General features: G+C 43.9%; 2 protein-coding genes across 4 annotated transcripts in view; both read right to left on the bottom strand.

Moving 5' to 3' along the window:
- Window positions 1-5,057, bottom strand: part of LOC129102972 (regulator of G-protein signaling 6-like) — a 35,239-nt gene extending 30,182 nt beyond the window's left edge. For both annotated transcript variants that reach the window (XM_054613203.1, XM_054613204.1), the window contains exons 1-2: window positions 4,963-5,057; window positions 2,056-2,148 (exon numbers count right to left, since the gene is read on the bottom strand). In XM_054613203.1, coding sequence (XP_054469178.1) covers window positions 2,056-2,136 — 81 coding nt within the window. In that variant the 5' untranslated portion in view covers window positions 2,137-2,148; window positions 4,963-5,057. The remainder of the gene's footprint in view (window positions 1-2,055; window positions 2,149-4,962) is intronic.
- Window positions 5,058-8,343: 3,286 nt separating this feature from the next.
- The window catches only part of LOC129103447 (signal-induced proliferation-associated 1-like protein 1), a 33,683-nt gene continuing 23,090 nt past the window's right edge, over window positions 8,344-18,936 (bottom strand). For both annotated transcript variants that reach the window (XM_054613924.1, XM_054613923.1), the window contains exons 8-21: window positions 17,457-18,036; window positions 16,108-16,382; window positions 15,735-15,995; window positions 15,480-15,623; window positions 15,260-15,396; window positions 15,058-15,140; window positions 14,414-14,832; window positions 13,286-13,477; window positions 12,176-12,338; window positions 11,822-12,023; window positions 11,393-11,542; window positions 11,092-11,209; window positions 10,736-10,814; window positions 8,344-10,321 (exon numbers count right to left, since the gene is read on the bottom strand). In XM_054613924.1, the coding sequence (XP_054469899.1) occupies window positions 10,178-10,321; window positions 10,736-10,814; window positions 11,092-11,209; window positions 11,393-11,542; window positions 11,822-12,023; window positions 12,176-12,338; window positions 13,286-13,477; window positions 14,414-14,832; window positions 15,058-15,140; window positions 15,260-15,396; window positions 15,480-15,623; window positions 15,735-15,995; window positions 16,108-16,382; window positions 17,457-18,036 (2,947 nt within the window). In that variant the 3' untranslated portion in view covers window positions 8,344-10,177. The remainder of the gene's footprint in view (window positions 10,322-10,735; window positions 10,815-11,091; window positions 11,210-11,392; window positions 11,543-11,821; window positions 12,024-12,175; window positions 12,339-13,285; window positions 13,478-14,413; window positions 14,833-15,057; window positions 15,141-15,259; window positions 15,397-15,479; window positions 15,624-15,734; window positions 15,996-16,107; window positions 16,383-17,456; window positions 18,037-18,936) is intronic.

Raw genomic sequence — 18,936 nt, 5'->3', positions numbered from 1 at the left:
TGAAGGTGCTTTAACCCTTACTCTCCATACATTTCACAAAGCTGCTGCCCACACATTGAAATATTTGTATTGCTCTGCTAAAACTACACTAGCCTTTTGCTCCTTGGAATAAGGTGCTGACGTCCTCCAGCTGACAGGGGCTCGGGCCTTTGGGGATGAAGCTGCCAGTGTTTTCCCAGGCGGCTGAGCATATTGGTGGCCATCTGCCCCTCTGCAAGCAGCGCCTTCACACTGCGCCAGCCTGCCCACCCACAGAGTCCAGGGGCCATGGACGCTCTGCCCTCAAAGACCCAGCACCCCTCTATCGCTTGGCCTCTGACATCTTCAGCTACTGATTGGCACCCAGGTAAAATATATAAAACTAAATTAAGACCCTATACTAAGACAAATATTAAGTCTCAAAATTATATTATTGTATAATATTGTTTCATTGCATGTGAAAAATGCCTTTGCTTAACAAGCTACTTCCTCAGCTTTAATCCTCAAAAGCTTCAAATAAAAAATTAAAAAATCGCATTTTGGAAAAAGGAAGGGGCAGATAAAGCCTGTCACTCTCAGAATCATCTGTCTGTTGTCACTGCGTATGACTAAAACATGAAATGATGTATATTTCCTCAGGCAGCATTCTGACAAGCAAAATCTAGCCTCTTAAATGTGTTGCCTCCAGGCATGTGTAGCGTTACATAATAAAGCTCTGCCATGATATCTATGAAGATACCCAGTTTTACATCGGACTACACAACGTTCTCTCTGCAGCGTGACAGCTTCTTAAAATACATGGAGGATAATGACGAAATTGAATAAACAATGAACTAGACACTTACAGACCCACATGCAGTACACAAATACTTTTGACAGCAATGTGACGGCTGTCATAAAATCCTGGCTTCAAAGAGAAAAGACATTTCTTCTCATGACGGTCATAATTCTTACATGATTATAGGTTATCACACCTGGCAGAGACTTAAAGTGACTGGAAATGCCCACTGCTACCTAAAGGTAGAGTAATCTTCAGTGGACAAGTGAATTATTGCTGGCAAAGCACTTTCGCTACCTTTTAAGCAGCCAACTGCTGTCAACTCTGTTCAGAGTACATAATCACAGTAGCATCATTACCAGAAGTAGCGTGAGAGATTTATAAAGGTTCTGATGTCCAAAAAGTCCTGACAGTTTTTTTCCGTGAGCTGCAGACTTGAGGTGTTCATTACAAAGATGGGGTTTTGCAGGAAATTCTTCAAGTTGCCACCAAGCCCTAAACTCCGCGGTGGCACATGGTTAACGACAAGCATGAAAGAGACATTTTACCACTGACGCAGCCGCTGTCAACAATTATTTCACATCCTGTCTCGCCCATCTCTCCACTAATCTGTTTATAAATGGACAATCATTAGGAGCAGGATGAAACAACAGATTTGGGACAGTGGGACAGGATCTGTCAACTGCGGCCTGCTTATGGAACACTTTTTTACCCTAATCAAGACAGCAGGCTCGGGGATAGCAGCGGATCCCGGGGTTTAAGTCTGATCAAAAGAAGCTTTTTTTTTTTTTTCAAAGTGGGCTGTCAGAGGACTGGCAGAGAAATAATGAGCTATTCGTCGGTTGAGGAGGAATAACCACCCCCTCATTGGTCGTTCCCAATGCCGGCCCTCGAGAACCAGCTTCTTCCCCTCAGCCGAACATCCACGTAATTAGCCACCAATACTGCTCACCCTCTCCTATCAAGCAGCAGCTATTGAAATGTAGGCACCTCTGGGACGAGGTAATTACCCTTGACACTGAGAGGACCTCTCACTGCCCAAACCCCTCACTGATGGGACTGACAGCTTATTAAAACATTGGAGGGCTGAATGTTTGCCAGACGAGTGATAGTACAGTACAGCGGAAGGAAGAAGGTCCTGAGAGAGAGGCCTCCTGACAGTTGAGTGTCCGGTAGATAAGAACCGACACGCACCAGTGGGCTGTCAGGAGCCTGTCTACGGGTAATTTCTTGCAGCGAATGTTTCTCCATTAATATAAGCCAGATACTGTAGCGCACACACACATAGTCAGCCTTACCTTTCTGTAGACGATCATATTGGGGGAGTCCTCCTCTGAATCAGTGGTGCCCACTGCCTGGTCTTTGGACCCCTCCGCCATTTTCAATCAGTCCTGCCAAAGAAACAGATAACCCACATCACCACAGCATCCACTGGACTAAGGAAGAACCCAAAATGACGACTCGATAAACATCAGTCAGCATTTCTATTGCCCCCTCAACACCAAAATTCCTCCAGTTTATTATCGTCATGACATTCAGCTGCCAAAAAGTATGCTGCTGTCTCAGAAAGGAGACGCCTGTCAGTGTGGACAGATAAGAGAGCTAAGGTAGGCTGATGCAAGCTGAATATTAACTAAGCTGCAAAGTCAAACCTTGAACATATAAAACAGCAGTGATTCCCAACCATGCATACCTGTGGGGCTCTTCTGCATTTACCATGAAAGACTGTGGAGTAGCTCCTGAACACATGCAATTTAGTGGGAAAAGGTGTTAGCATGAGCAGAGAGGTCAAAACAGTTACTATTAGAGAAATGGTTAATTAGATAAATAGAATTAATAGATACAAAGTTGAAATATAGATGAAAGTAAGGGAAGATGTTTGAAACAGTAAGCTAAAAGTAATGGATAACTATTGCAATAGCTTAAGCAGGGTTGGATAAATACAAATCTAGATGTAATAGCTAAACTTAACTGGATAAATGTAATAGTTAAATAAAGGTAAGGGATAAATGCTTGAAACGTCTGCCACTCCACATGATAGTAGTCCAAATGCAGACTTGACCACATTGACAGTTAAATTGTATGACAAAATCTTTGCAACAGTATCCACTTTGATATAATCAAAAGTGTAAAATAACGTCCAATTAGAAATCAGTTCAACTGAAATCAGGTTGGGCACATCTGCAGTGCAGTATCAGCTCAGGGAGTCAGGAAGGCAGTAATTATGTATAAAGCACAGATGTTTGCCGACAACACAAAGTCAATGTGGCCTTGAGGAGATGAGTCATCTTTCTTTAAAAAAAAAAACCCAACCCACTGAGGTGATACTGATAGTTTAAAGGTGGTCAATGTGAGCCACTACGTTGATGTTTGTATGTTATGCGTTAGTAGGTGTGGACTACATTGGCTGCAATCATATGATGGTTACCTCAAATCTGCCAGCCTGAGTGTAACGCGACACGGAGCTACAGTGGATAGTGACTTGCTCAACGTGCCAAAAGTTGCAGATTGATTGATGGATGGTTTTATGATATTGCTGGTATGAATTGGTTGGTATACGTTTATGTAAGCATATGCCATATTTTGTTTAACAGGAAGAAAAGATTATAGTATTTTGCTACAGAAATACAAAGAAATCGATTTTTTGCATATATTGTTTAATAGGTGCACAATATGGCATATTTCATTTAATCTAAATTTTAAGGGATTTATTTACAACCCGGACAAAGTCCCCATCCCTTTCTCTTGGCTGTCACCCCTCTCCCTCCCTTCCTCCCTAACTCTCTCAGGAGAATTAATTCTGCTTAACTAAGGATTTCCATAACCTACACTGACGACTGGGCTTCAACAAGCCCCCTTAGCCCCGTCTACCCTTTGCCATCGAAGGCTCCTGTGTGTATTAAATGGGTTAAACCTTTCATTAGTCCTTTAATCGTGCTGAGGAGAGAGGGTGAGGGGGTGGATTACACAGTTCGACACATTCATAAATTTTCAGTACTTAAAAACACAAAGTGCGGGAGGATAAAGCTGCCAGGGAAAAAAAAATAATAATCACATGGCTCACTGGGCCTCACTTTTTACTGTAACAGCTATTTGTGTTTGAAAGAACTATGATGAGTTATTTAGGGGAGAAAGCACTGAGGACTGAGATAGTACTTCACGACAGGCACACATGAGCGGGCACAATATGAAACCTTCATACATTAACTGAATTAGTAACACTGCGTCTTGCCGAGGGGCAGCCTCTAGCAAAGGGATTTGGAGTAGTTGAATTATGTAATTGTAGGCGTGCAATGTGACAAGTCTGAACAACTGCAAATAATGGCTCTGGTGGAGAGAGGGGAAAATTGAAATTGTTAAAATTCAGCATACCAGCAGCTTGAACAACAGCAGAGGTGTACCGTAAGGTGGCTTTGTCACCATAGTTGAACACTTTAATCTATTAAAGCACAGAGCATGGTGATGCGTATGAGTGAATAAGTAATCATCCGCTCTCGCCTTACTGTTTGTTATTGCCACCAGAAGTGCGGAGTGCAGCACTCCCCACTGGCTAACACGTCTGTGCTCTTTTTAGAGTCTGAGCACATTAGACAGCTAATCTTTGCGTCCGTCTCAAGGGCCGTATAGAAATGCAGGCAGTATGGATTGCGTGGCACCTGCTTAAAGAAAACAATAGCAAGCCAATAGATCCCTTGTGGACAGGAAGCTAGAAAACAACTTCCTCACAATTGGGTTGCTAAAGCATACACATTAAACTCCATAGAGAGGTGGAGAGATGTTAATTGAAAACTTGTGTCATAGTGTAACGGACAAAATACTGACAGTTGCTTAAAGGCAGCCAGAGAGCAATAACACGCCCCCTTGTGCAGTGCATGTAATTGTCTTTGCACATGCACAACCTCAAATCCAAGCAAACACCAATTTATGAGGAGACAAACACAAAAGGACACTGTACACATATTCAAAGGGCAGAACCCCCCCACCGCAAGGGCTCGAATAAACAAGCCAATCGACACCCAGCCAACTGAAACAAACTGAATAAACTGCCAAAGAGTTCACACATTAAAAACAAACCGTGCTCCAGTTACACTGAGAACCACACTGTGAGTCCCAAAAAATGTTAAATCTCAGCAGGCGAACAGCCTAGTGCAATGCAACATCGTTCCGTGACACTTGACAGTTTGCATTACTGAAGCATTCATTACCTTAGAAACAAAATAATGCCTCGTCCACTCTGCTCCCCCGGTTGGCTCCCCCTTAGCAACAAGCAGCAGGCAGGTTCATGGTATAATTGGCAAAGGGGGAAGAGAAGGGGATGAAGAAGACAGGGTGATGAAAGCAGTGAAGCAGCGAGAGAAAGGGGAGAGAGAGAGAGAGAGAGAGAAGGGGAGAGAGAGAAGCTGGCTGGTCACTGCAGTATTCCTCTATTCCTCCTCCTCTTCTTCTTCTTCTCTCTTCACAAGTCCTGCCTTGCCCCGGCAGTTCAGGAGATCCTCACATGTGTGCATCTCGTTCATCCTCCCTCTCCCTCTGTCTGCATGTGCTTGAGCCTGAGCGAGAGCGAGAGCAAAAGAGTGAGTGTGTGTGTGTGTGTGTGTGTGTGTGTGTGTGTGTGTGTGTGTGTGTGTGTGTGTGTGTGTGTGTGTGTGTGTGTGTGTGTGTGTGTGTGTGTGTGTGTGTAAGAGAGAGGGAGAAAGGGAGAGATGGGGGGAGATTCTGTGCAACAGAGAGCAGATCAAGTTGAAAAAGGGGGAGGGATGAAGGAATTAGAGAGAATATAAAGAGGAAAATAGAGGGAGGAGAGAGACAGACACAGCGAGGTGTGTGTGTGTGTGTGTGTGTGTGTGTGTGTGTGTGTGTGTGTGTGTGTGTGTGTGTGTGTGTGTGTGTCTGTGAGAGCAGTGGATACACAGCATAGAGGAAAGGAGGACAGAGAGATGCACACTGCAGCAGCGCCCACTGATGCTGAAAATGAGAAACATTTCATTAGGAGGATATTGAAATGCTAATATAAAAACAAGTTGCTTTTTCTGAGCACAGACGCTGATGCAGGCTATAAATATATATCCCAGACTCTTTGAGCAGGCAACCTCAGAAATAACACTTTTCAATTTTCCATTTAAAAGCTTGTACATCTATTCACATTACTATAAGTTCCATTTTTGTGCTTGAGGATGTGAAACATGCACTCTATTTCCGTCTCCAGCTTCTCCCCTCTTGCATGTCTATGTTCTTCTCCTTCCATCGTTTCATGGAAGCTCTGGAGTCAGTCAAGCTTAAATGGCAAACTCCAACGAATGAACCTTTTTTTTTTTTCTACAATAAATGAGATCCCAAAAGCCCCCAAGCAGGATACTCCAGAAATACATGGCATGTACAATTTGTGAATGCATGCATGCAGAGCGAACACACAAATACAGATGTTTGTGTTGACAGAACCAGTTCACCAGTTATCAGATAACTCTCCTGCTTGCTATTCTCCACCATGTGTTCTTCTCTCTTTCAGGAGTGTGCTGGTATCTTAGCAAAGGTCCTCGCTCTAAAGCCCCCTCTTTAGTGCTTTTGAAAATATTTGCGGCGCTTCAAATAATCCTCACACACAAAAAAGACCTTGAATGAACAGGATTTTTATCAAGCCAAAAGAGAAGAAAAAGCCCAATTTCCTTCAGGTCAAAGCAGATGAAGTTACAAAATTCAAAACTGCTGTTCTCGGTAAATGTGGGAAACTGAGGTCACATACCCGCGTGAGTGGCGGCGTGCCCATTAGAATGTGAAACCGTTCGTCGGCCCACGGTCCTGACCCCACACATTCCTCGAATACTTTTCAGGAGGAAAGAGCAGGGACTGTTTATCATATCGCACCATTCCCCATATGGTTAGAGCTCTGCTATCACAACTGCACGTAGGCTACACCTCACATGTACCATATTGCAATAGGACATCACCACCCATCCCCCCTGATTACAACGAGCCACACGCATGACCAACACTTCAGTGACCTGCATACCTTACTGTCCCATGAGCTGCTCCGGCATTAAGGAATACCATCATTAACAACGTGACAGACGGACAGACGGACAGACGGGCAGACAGACAGGCAGACAGGCAGGGCCTTCTCTAATCTGTTATACGGGGGCAGCCCTGCTATAATCTGCATTAATGCTAAATTATTGAGCGGCCTGTTCACAGCTTCACCACTGTGGGAGAGCAACTCTTTGCACACCTGACATATGGAGGTATTCTTTATTAAGGGAATATATGAGTTTACAACTTTTCAAGTCTGTTTAACGACAGTGATCACATGTGCATTTGTAATGACAGAGATATTCAGATAGTCAGGGACCACCTTTTGACACGTTTTGAGATGAGAGGAGGGACATAAACTCCACATTCTTCATTCTGTGCAGAAAGTGAAGTTCAGTCAAAGTTAATATGAAGCGTCAGCGGTCTAAATGATATCTTATTAATATAATATCCCCTCTTTTTGGCCATGCTGGAAGCGTGGCTCCAGGGACAGCAATGGGTCAGTCAGCGGAAATACCTCATTAACTGTTGGATGATTGCCATTGAAACTCGCAACAGACATCCCAGGCCCGTAGAGGATACATTCAAATTCACCATTATCGAGCTGAAATTGAAAAACAATTGTAATGCCCAAATACCTCAGCAAAACGTTGTATTTAGTGCCAACTAGCAAAATAATCAGAATGACAACAGGCTAAACCTACAGTCTATGGCCTAAAATAACATGGTAAATACTATCATTGTGTTAGCATTGTCACTGTGAGCATGTTGGCATGTTGAAGACATGCTAATTTGTTTATCTTCCTCCTATGGAGCCCATTAAGAAAACACTGTGGGGGACTGAAATGAGGATTAATCCAACTATGGGTCTAACATAAACTTTGACAAATGCATTATTTGCACATAACTAGGAATATAGATTTGCCCCACATCTCTTCCATTGGATTCAACCAAAAATGGATCCACTTGGACAGTAGGTGCACAGTCTAGCTACCAACACCTCCATCAATGTAGCCTGCATGTGTTCCTGTGTGTATTATTTCAAGGCAGACGTGTCAGCCAATTGGCTCCAAATAAAAAATAAAAAAAACAGCTTTGCAGCAGAGGAGCCATAACTCTGCAAGACATCACACTCCAGTAATTTCTTGGGAACCATTATCGTTTATGTCTTCACATTGGCGTCTTAGAGGTTATCCTCATCCATCAATCTGTCTGATCGAGTCCCGTCTGTGTCAGGGAGACCACCTTGTGTAATCATAATCATGCCTAAGTGGAATAACAGCAGCTCTGTGTTGACCACAATACAACAGGCAGTCACCTCCTGCCAGGCCACTGACAGATATCCATTTACTCCAGAACTCACCTCAAATGTCCCGAGAGGTGACATTACTTCCTGTTTTTGTCTTTGAGGGTTTTTCTTTGGGGGTGGGGGGTGGTGGTCTGTTTTGAAATAAATATTAAATCGTGTCTGAATCACATTATATTTGCCATGCCAAAAAAGACCACTCTGTGAGGCAAAGTGTAATTCAACAAAATATCTTTAATAGATATAAACATTTTTTTTTACACATCACAGCTCAATGGAAAGGATCACATGCTGTCACACATGTTCATAATGAAGGTGGCAGGGGCCGGTCTGCTGTGCTAAGGGCCTGTGACTCATTCGTCTCGAGTCCGGCTCATGGTCTTTGTCCTGTCTTATGTCTTTGTCCTGTCCTGTCTTATGTCTTTGTCCTGTCTCCCCCCTGTTTATCTTCCATATAGCGCCTTTCATTCGCCACTCTATCCCAGCCAATAAAGCAGAAATACATAAAAAATAATCTTAAAAAATAAGACTGAAGGTGCAAATTCTGATGAATATCAAACTCTCCTTATATACAGTTGCACAGTATCTGAGTAGAAAAGTAACAGTTATGAGGCTTAAATAAGGACTTTCTGGGGTTATCTACAGACCAAATTCAGGTCTGGTTTACAAGCAGATTTAAACACTACAGAAAAACTCTGTAGCTGGAATTTTAGGATTTACACATTATCTTACTATGGAATCATATACTTAACAGTACCGATTTATTCTATTGAGAGAATAAGGATCAGATTGAGGCATTGAAGCATGCTATGGATGGAGGGCATGTTGTCAACACTAGGTGGCGCTTTCAATCAATCCACTGCATAAACTGATAGACATAACAAAATTTAGTATTTTGGATCCAAAAAGTAGCTTTCTCCAGTTTAAAACTCTGTTTTTGTCTATATCTATATATATATATAGATCTATATAGATCTATATATACACACACTGTCATATAGGAGACTGGCCATTATAAGTACATGCAGATCTCTGACTGCATATGACTGTTTTCTTTTCTTGGCAAACATCTTTGTCATAAATACTCTACATATATCAAGGGCAGAGGTGAGAAAATAAATGTTAACATCATATATTTACAATAATCTGAATAAATGACACTGAACGGAACATATTGTTCTCTGATTTTACAATACATATTCTTTTCATCAGCTTGTGACCAGTAGTCCTTTACAAGTATTACTTTCTTTTAACCCTCTAGAAGTTAAACATTTGATACACTTCTTATTACAGTGCATAGGCATTACAGACTTGACCTTACAGTGTTTACAGTTATGTGCTATGCAGAGGGCCTGTCTGTCTCGGTCTGTCTGTGTCTACCTACCTACACTGCTTCCCAGAAAGCATAGTGTCTTATAGGGGACAACGTCTCCCACCATCCCAAATAGCTTTTTTCTTTTGGTTAGTAATACAAAATAATCAGTGTTATCACTGAATTGGGGAAATTGATAATTTACAACACACGGTCACTTAATTCTTAGAAAGTGTAAAGCTCTATCAGAGAAATATAAGACTATTTTCACCAACTCAATGAGAGGAACACATTTTAAATTGTGTTGGGGCTTTTTAATTGGAAATCTGTTCGCTTGTAATTAGGTTTGCTGGGGAGATAAATGGGGACAGTGACTTTAAATCCCTCTAGGTTAGTTTCGACATCTTGCTGTCTCTGACATGCAGGGGTACCAAGAATTCATTAGAATAGACACAAAACATCATATTTGTGAAATTCTAAGAAGGGGAGTGCATGCTGATCAAAACGGACACACAGTGGCACCACTGCTCTCTTTCCTCTATTCCCCTGTTCTTTATCCAAAGTCTTTCATGGTGATCCTACCATAGATCCACAAGGCTGATAATGGATGATGTGTAAGTCCATGTTGGCACTGGTTTGTGAAAGCTTGAGAGTAAACGTTCATGTTGAGAGTTTTTATAAGTAGTTCTGTTGTGGGTGCAGCACTGAACAACCAAGTTTCAGATTAGCTTGAGTAGTGGTCAAACTCCTAAGGTAGAGCAGTCTGCAGCTGTGTGCATCAGTTCATGTCGATGGTGTTAAAGACCCACTCTGTGAACTTCTTGAGCTTGGCTGAGGCGCTGTAGGACTCCTCCAGGAGACGCTGATTGTCCTCTCGCAGGCTCTGGATCTGTACCTGCAGTGACGCCTTGGCATCCTTCTCCTGGTGGCGACAAAGATGTGTGTGAGCAGTGTGATCTTAGGTTTGACTCGGTTCAACAACAGACTTACGGGTTCCCACTTTTGATGTGATTTTATTTCATCAACAGTGTTTGAGTACGAAATTGGCAAGAAGATTATTCAAGTTATTCAAAGCTTCTCAGTTCTACACTGGCTCATAACAAAACCATGTATGGAAAACAACATTATAAGAAATGAAAAAAACAAGCTTTGAAAATGCAATGTCTTTCATCTTGTTTTTCACTAAAGCTGTCTATAGTTAAACAGCTGCTTGATATATACTTATTGTATGTTAAAGCCACATTTATCTGGATTTTGACATTAAAATAATTAAATCTGATTTATCACATCTTGTCAGTCTAAGTCTGTGTCTCACTCTTATTGAAAGATGACTCACTTTCTTCAAGTCCTCCTGTAGCACTTTCACCATCGACTCCAGCTGGCTGACCTTCCCCATCAGGCAGGCCGGGGTCTCCCTGAGGAAAAGGACAACCAGGACATTAGCTGGAACGAACACTGAAACATCAGAGTGACTTAAAACTGCGACACAATCATTTTCAAGTCCTGTGGAGGTTTAATTTATACACTATAGTTAATGATTTTACTGTTTAGTATGGAGTGAACCAGAACGGAGGACTAATTAGTGATATCAGCTGCTGTAGGGTTTCACCGGAGTGAGATCTACAGGGTCTTCCATGGCACAATGCTGGACACCAGTGGATTAACACTGGTCCCAGGCCATGAGCATCTTACCCAGGCGAGGGTTGTCTCAGCGGGGCTGCCTGAGGCTCAGCCTGCTGGGGGCTGGTGGCTGCTGCACTCTCAGCCATGGAGCTCTCCTCTTGGGCTGCAAGGAAGACCAGCCTCTGCTCTGAATTAAAAAAAGAGAAAGAAGACGTATTATTAGACTTGGAAAAGGAACAAACGGAACAGACTAACACTGCCCTCTTCTGGTGAGGATCAAGATAGCAGTTGGCCACACCTACCACTGAAAAGTAATATCAGTCATTAACCTTCACTTCCAGAATTAAATTAAAACCCAACGTGTGCCTACCCTCAAATGCCTTGGCAGCGTCTACGAGGTGGGCCCAGTCCAGCGGGCCATCTGCCCCAGAGTCAGGGAGTGGCATGAGGACAGCGTCCTGTAGCTGCTGCCTCTTCCTCTCCAGCTCCAGGTCTGACATCTCCGGGGCTGAAAGGTCTCCTGTGAAGAAGAAACAGCCAAGTTAAACATAGTGGTAAGAAAATAGAGACATTTTGCAGACAACAGTGATGCTACATTCAAAGTGAGATTGTAGGTGATATCTAGTCTTTGGAGGTGTCTATTTTAAGTTTTTGGAGATTTAGTTTAAAAATCTTATTTACTATGTATTGCAAATCATATTATCCAACTTCATTACTTTTCAAACTACAAACAAAGATTCACAAAAGTATGCATCACACTGCCATCTCCTCTATGATCAACTACAAACTGAACATTCACCCAGGGATTTGTGTGATGCCCGCCGGGTTGGTCCATGGCGAGCAGTGGGTGAGCGGGGTATGGTGGAGCAGCTGAACAGAAGGTCAGTAGGCGTGTCGCGCTGTCCACCGGAGGACGGCTCCCTCTGCCCGCTGTAAATACTCTCATCTGACAGGGTTCTCTGGAGGGAGCGACGAGTGGGCGGAGGGCCCGGAAACAACGGCTTCAGAAAGGAATGGAAACAAGCAAGTGAAAGGACACAGGTAAAACAACGTGAAAATATTCTGCAAATGCACCGTTTTAATTGGTCAGGAATCACCGTACTACGTTGCTAGCATCAGTATGGACAATTAGCCCACAGGCTTTTGTCAGTACCTTCTCTTCACTTGTAGTAGGTGGAGGGCTGTCAAGTGTGATGAGCTTCTTCAAGTCTTCTTCTAGGCTGGACTTGGCAGTGTGCCGCTGGGGCGACTGGGAGCCCCGGAGATTGGCCCGGAGCTGCGGCTGACCACCGAGCAGACCATCACTCTGGTGCCGTCTGGAGACAAAAGTAAGATTTAACTCAGAGAGATACCTCTTAAATCCAAATAACAAACAATGCTGTATATAGCAAATCAGTTAGCAAAGGTGATTGAGGTGATGGCCAGGAACAAATTAAAAGCATTCCTGTAATCAAAGGTCAGCTGTTCAAATTCTCAGACTGGATGGGAATCCACCACTGCACGGTGGTGCACTGTCGCCTCACAGCAAGAGGGGCCCGGGTTCAATTCCCGGGCTAGACAACCTTCTGTGTGGAGTTTGCATGTTCTCCCCGTGTCAGCGTGGGTTCTCTCCGGGTTCTCCGGCTTCCTCCCACAGTCCAAAGACATGCAGGTTAGGTTAATTGATGACTCTAAATTGCCCGTAGGTGTGAATGTGAGCGTGAGTGGTTGTCTGTCTATATATGTCTGCCCTGTGATAGGCTGGCGACCTGTCCAGGGTGTACCCTGCCTTCGCCCATTGACAGCTGGGATCGGCTCCAGCACCCCCGCGACCCTTAACTGGATAAGCGGTAACGGAAGATGGATGGATGGGAATCTGTGAATGATAATGAGCTGCTAAACTATTCTCTACGGTGTTAAAATGGCCTTGACAAGACACTTAACCACTAAATTGCTTCACACTGAATATCTTTGGTTTGATGAACAGCTGTAAAGTGTGAAAACAGCCGTTGCCACAAACCACAAATGATGCAATCGCCCTTTGGGCCACACAATGAGACATATCCTGCCTTGAATGAATGATAAAGGGTTTATTATGTCTAGTCACACTTCTCTGGGAACCAAAACATTTTGCTTAAAAAAACAAAACAGCTACACCACATGGTGGCGTTGTTGGCCAAACTATAAAAGTATTATGTGAGCAGTCAGTGAGAAATAATATACCAGCACTGAATGATCATTTTGTCAACATGCAGCATTGCAGGGGACACGGTTTCCATCTTACTTGCGAGTGCTGCCAAAGTCCACAGAGTTGACGGTTCCCCCAGGTTTCCTCCATCCAATCAGGTACTTCGAGGTCGCTCCTTGACGAGGGTAGAAACTCTTGCTGCCCGGTGATGTAGGTGAGGTGGCTGCAGCAGCCACCTCGTCTTGCCCCTGGTCCATGGGACTCCCTGAGTTTCCAGAACTGAGTGTGCTGGAGAAAAAGGGAGGGAGGTGAGACAAACTATTAGACTATTTATGTTAGTTTTTTAGTGATTAATTATATTTTGCCTTGCTTCAGTAAGCATGATTGATGAAGCTCCAATATCTTTTTATTTGGCTGAAATTTAATTCCCCCAGATGGACACTTTCCTCCTAGTTCAAACTGTCATAAAATTTTAGCAGTTGCATGTAGACTTTTTGCGTATATAAACAAAAGATAACAGATTTTCTTGAAAACCATAAGTCAACCTGCTACCTCTGCAGATGGAGTCGACTGATAACTTTAAATAAAAAAAATAGGACACAGTGTCTTTTCACTTCAAATAACATTTATCCATACTTTAAAAATAAAAGCTTGAATTTTGAAACAGCAGGTTTTGTGTGTGCTGGCGCGCCTGTACGTGCACATACTAGAAAACAATGCTGCCAATGTACAGGTCTGGTGGAGCTGAGTTATTTCTGGCTGAGTGAAGAGGAGACGGAGGAAAGCTTTAGTTGATTCAAAAGGAAGTGGGATTTAGAAGAGGGGGAACAGTGCTGAGCTCACAGTCTGCATTTCTAGCAACTTCAAGCACTTCCTTTATATCATGGATACCAGGAGAGGGAGATACATGCAAATGCAACACACACACACACACACACACACACACACACACACACACACACACACACACACACACACACACACACACACACACACACACACACACACACACACACACACACACACACACACACACACACACACAGTTATTTCATTCTCTCTCCCTCTATCTAATGCCAAACCGCAGAGCTTTGGACTTTTGCATTCGGGGGAGGTACAAGATATGTGTGGACTACAATAAATCATTCTGTTTAATGAAACATCAATGCAGGGATACAAATGCCTTAGCTGCCTACAGCTGACTCAGACAGAACAGAAGCACACCTGGAGTGGGAGGCGGCATCACTCTGACTGTAAGGAACACTATCAGGTACTAGTGGAAAGGCCGATGGAGTCTTCGCTGGGATCTCACTGTCTCCGATGGCGACAAGAGAGTCTGGGGTTGGAGGTGAAGAGTCTGTGGCCGTCTGGCTGCCTGCTGTGTCATCCTGCCATGGGCTTTTGTCTTTGGCCCTGAAGGCACCAGTGGAAGAAGCTGTGCTGCTCTGTGTGGCGGTGAAGGAGGTGGCATCGATGCCGCTGTCAGTGGAGGTGCCCTGCAGGTAGCCGTTGAGCTCGAGATCGCTCCGCACTCCTGAACGGGAGCCGACTTCGTACCACTTCTCGTCGCTGTGGGCGGAGCTGGAGGCGTTGCTCGAGAGTGTGTTGCTGCTAGACTGGCTGGATGAATACGGAGCGTCCGGCTATTCAGAGATGAGAAATCAAATCAGCATTTTCCCAGTTTATACAGTACATATTTCATATATTCACTATTATTACGATTTTTCAAGCTTACTCCACTGTCATTATTTAAAGACTGTACACATGTAGCTCTTACTCAAAAGAGCCTTCTCTATCAACTCATAACTTGCCATCACATAGGAGCAGGAAATTTGCTTACAGTATTGTGCTTATTGATTACGGCTCACCTTAGTGCTTTTGTTTGGAGACAGGTGGCTGCCCTGCTCTGATGACTGGAGTCGAGGAATCACAGCTTTGGAAACCACTGTGTCTATGGAAGGGAAAGACTTATCGGTAATGAGTTCTGTTGAGAAGTGGCAGCAAAGAAAAAGTCATGTAACATTTAATGCCATTACTAATGCTGAGACCAGAGTTTGGAGTTCCTCTCACCTGCACTGGTTTTGTCCCTCTCCCCAGTTCGGGTCCATCCAACACCAGAGCTAGAGCACGCTTTGATCCCATTGACCCCCTCACCTGCCACCTGCCGCACAGATGACACAGGGGACTGGCGGCCGTTGTTATTAAACCTAAAGGGGAGATAAGGAAGGTCAGCTATGTTGCCAGGCAGTGCGGCAGGCCAATTTAGCATGTGGGGTGCAGAAAAACTTACCCATCAGGCATAGATTTCTGCCTCCACTGGTTGGAGCTCATGGCATCCGTATAGGGGAGGCTGGAAGGAGAGTTTGTGTTGTGCATTGTGCGGCCCATCACAATGGAGCAGGCCATGGCGTAGTTGTCGTTCCCTGGGGAGTATCTGTGACGACACATAAGTATGTCATTAAAGACTATCTGTGGACTGCAAGCAGGCAGATTTGTGCTCAGTGTTTCTGAGAGTTTCATAACAGCATTATATCTATTTTGTGACCTTTTGGGGTTGATGGGTCGTCCGTCACTGGACACACTTCGGGGAATAGCAGCAGAGTTGCGGTCACTGAAGTCTGAAGGTGGGGCCTTGATCAGTGTTCCCGCTGAGCCAGCAGCGCGTGTTTGAGGGCTGGATGAGGTGCGTGGCCACTTGGTATTGTTGTTGTTGGTGGGGCGGAAAGGGAACTTTAACTCATAGGGCATGCCCTCCTTGTGGTTCTTGTAGTCCACCAGCGGCATGTGGTAGATCTCTGAGCAGCCTCTGTTGGCACATGAGGTATTCACAGTCAGAATGGGACAGCCTCAAAAAGCCACAGACAACTGCATTTAGCAGAGTGTCTCTCACATCTATAGATCATATACTTCCACTCTACCTGCGTGGTGTGGAGTCCTCATGTGGGGGGATGATAACCACCTTGACAGTGACAGAGGTTCTGAGCAGGTCGATCATCTGCTCGTGAGACAGCGAGGCCACCGACACCTTGCAAATCTCCACCAATCGGCTGCCCTGCCTGAGCCCAGCCTGCCAAGCATAGCCGTAGGGCTCCACCTCTGCAACAATTCCCTCAAAGTTAACATGAAAGCCCAGCTGGCCCAGGGCATTACGGCGCAGGGTCATCTCTGTGGTCTGACTGCCCTTGGTCAACAGCTACAGAACAGAGTGAGGGAGGGAGTGGAGGTGTAGAGGGACAAATCAGAGACAGAGTAGAATACATGCATGATGTATTAAACAATTTACTAAGTTTGTCTTTTGCAGATAAACTAATAAACCTTCTTCAAAGCAACCACATCTTTTAAGATGCATCTGACACTAGCTTTAATCCCACCCCAGCTGAGGCACACATTTCAGTCACATACTTTGAATACCAAGCACTGAAATTAAATTATTCGGTACACGCCCATGATAGCTGACTACCATTAGACACCCTGTCTAGCTCTTCCTCAACCTATGGGCAGTTAACTGAGAAGTAAATAGTAGTAAGTACACGGAATAGAAAATAGTAAAAATAGCAGCAAATCACAGAAAGGACAGCGATACCGCTTTATTCCTTATTTAGGGGAAGGGCGTGTGCCAGTACTGGTAGCAGCAAACAGTAAATCTGTACTTTGTTTACAGCCAACTAGAACTGCAGAGTCAGCAGAATGATCCAAGTGCCTCATCAAAAAACACTGCCGTACCTACACAACGTTTAGGAACCGCAGTAATGATATCAAATCACCAAATTACTATGTATTGTGCTTAGCATGACTTATAATTATAGAGTCAACACAACAGCTGTGGCATTTTGGCGACTGTATAATTTGAGGCTACACCCTTATGTTGCTATAATAACATCAACAATACTTGGTTCTTATTTTTTCATACAGCTGTTGTCAAGGAAGCGGAAAGAGGGTTTAACATGCCCTCACACATCAGGTGACTGGTAATTGATAGCACTGAAAAACTTCCCTGAGTGCTTCACTAAGGCCCTGACCTCTGTACTGACTGACGTTGGTTACTTGGTTTAGCAATGTATGTTTATTCTGCAGTTTTAGTCATTGTTCTGTGTATTAGATAAGAGTCACATAGAACTAGCCAAAATGTAAATATAATGATAAAAGTACAGTGTTGCAGTGTTGCTCAGACTTGGGGTGCTTGGCTCAGTGTAACTTCTTAAAGCTACAGCAGATGGTATGCGCTAATGAGATGTACTGTCATAGACAGTAGTGGTGCCCCACTGACCTCCAGTCTCTTGACAACCTCTCCGAAGTCTTCTGTGTTGTTATTGATGGAGCGCAGTGATACACTCTCACCACGCTCATAGTAGATCTTCATGGAGGCGGGGCTTCCAGTTGACCAACCGATGACATCACGTGTGGCACAGTTAAACACGACAGCTTTGGCCTCCTGATCCAACAGGATGATGAAGTCATTTGAAATGGCCAACAGGCATTCGCGTTCAGCACCGGCTACCTGATCCTCAGCATGGACCTGCCAGGTCACGGCCCCAAGGCTCCGCAGCTCCGCCCCACTGTACGGACGCACCTTCTCCCGTCGTTTGTGCGCCAAAGAGATGAAGGGGAACTTCCCTGTGGGTTCTACTGGAGTACTGGTCACATGACGCTCTGCCAAGTCTCGAAGATACTCCTGCCGTGTACGCGTTGCCATGGCACCAAACTTATCTGACTTGTGGGCTGCGTTCTCAGCGTTGATGACTTTGCCCAACAGGAAGTCCCTGAAGACAGTGGACTTGGGGAAGGTCACGCCCTTGGGGATTGGGGGGCCAAAAGAGGGAACGTCCTGGGAACGGGTGACCGCCACACTGCAGAAAGGGAAAAAGAGGTGGAAGGTTTCAAGTCACTGCAATAGTATATAAATAAACAAACATCATAATCCACACGTGGTAAACCACTTTTTATAAGCCTTTGCAGCAATGTATTTTAAAAGTATGGTTAGGTTTGATTCTGTCATAATTAAATCCCAAAACATTTTTGCAGAAATTTAAAATGCAAACAATATGTCTAAAGTCTGTATATCTGAAGACAAATACATCAAAATAGAATAAACATAAAATATGAATAGCCTGAAACATAACAAGATGAAACAAACAAAGACTTAAAGTTAACATAATTGAATTCCATGATAGTCAAATAAATGGGGGGGGAAAATTACATTTCAAGGACGAACAGCCCATGCATAGGCTTGTTAATCAGCATAGTGGAGACACCTTTATATAGTTTCCTCTAAGGTGATGTTGCCTTTGACCCGTTTCCCTTTTAGTATAAAGAAGGGTGTAAGAGTTCCTATTGGTCAGGCTCTCCTCTTGTTACCCTCTTCTACTCCTATTTCATTTGCAAACAATGGCTGTCCTTGAATAGGATTACTATAAATTAGTTAACAGGTGTAGGTATTGCTGCTGTCATTGTTGCTGTTAATAAGAACATTTGCAGAAAAGTGTGGAACAAATTCAGCAAAGTGTGTTTGTCTAACATATTTGGATCAATTTACCATTTGGGACAACATACTTGGATTATCAAATCAGTTGGCAGTATGTTTATTTGTAGTCTGGCTGCATAATTGGAGGCTATAAGTGTACAGATACATTACAGTCAGTAGCATATACACTAAGACCATTAGTGCATGAAAACCGAGACATGGTCTTGGATAAGCTGATGGGACAGTCCGGACAAATCCTCATCCAGTCTATTTAATGGATAACAAG

This window comes from Anoplopoma fimbria, chromosome 15, assembly GCF_027596085.1.
Source record: "Anoplopoma fimbria isolate UVic2021 breed Golden Eagle Sablefish chromosome 15, Afim_UVic_2022, whole genome shotgun sequence".
Lineage (NCBI taxonomy): Eukaryota > Metazoa > Chordata > Actinopteri > Perciformes > Anoplopomatidae > Anoplopoma > Anoplopoma fimbria.
The sequence above is the reverse complement of the archived record's forward strand: the minus strand, read 5'-3'. Positions and strand labels throughout refer to the sequence as shown.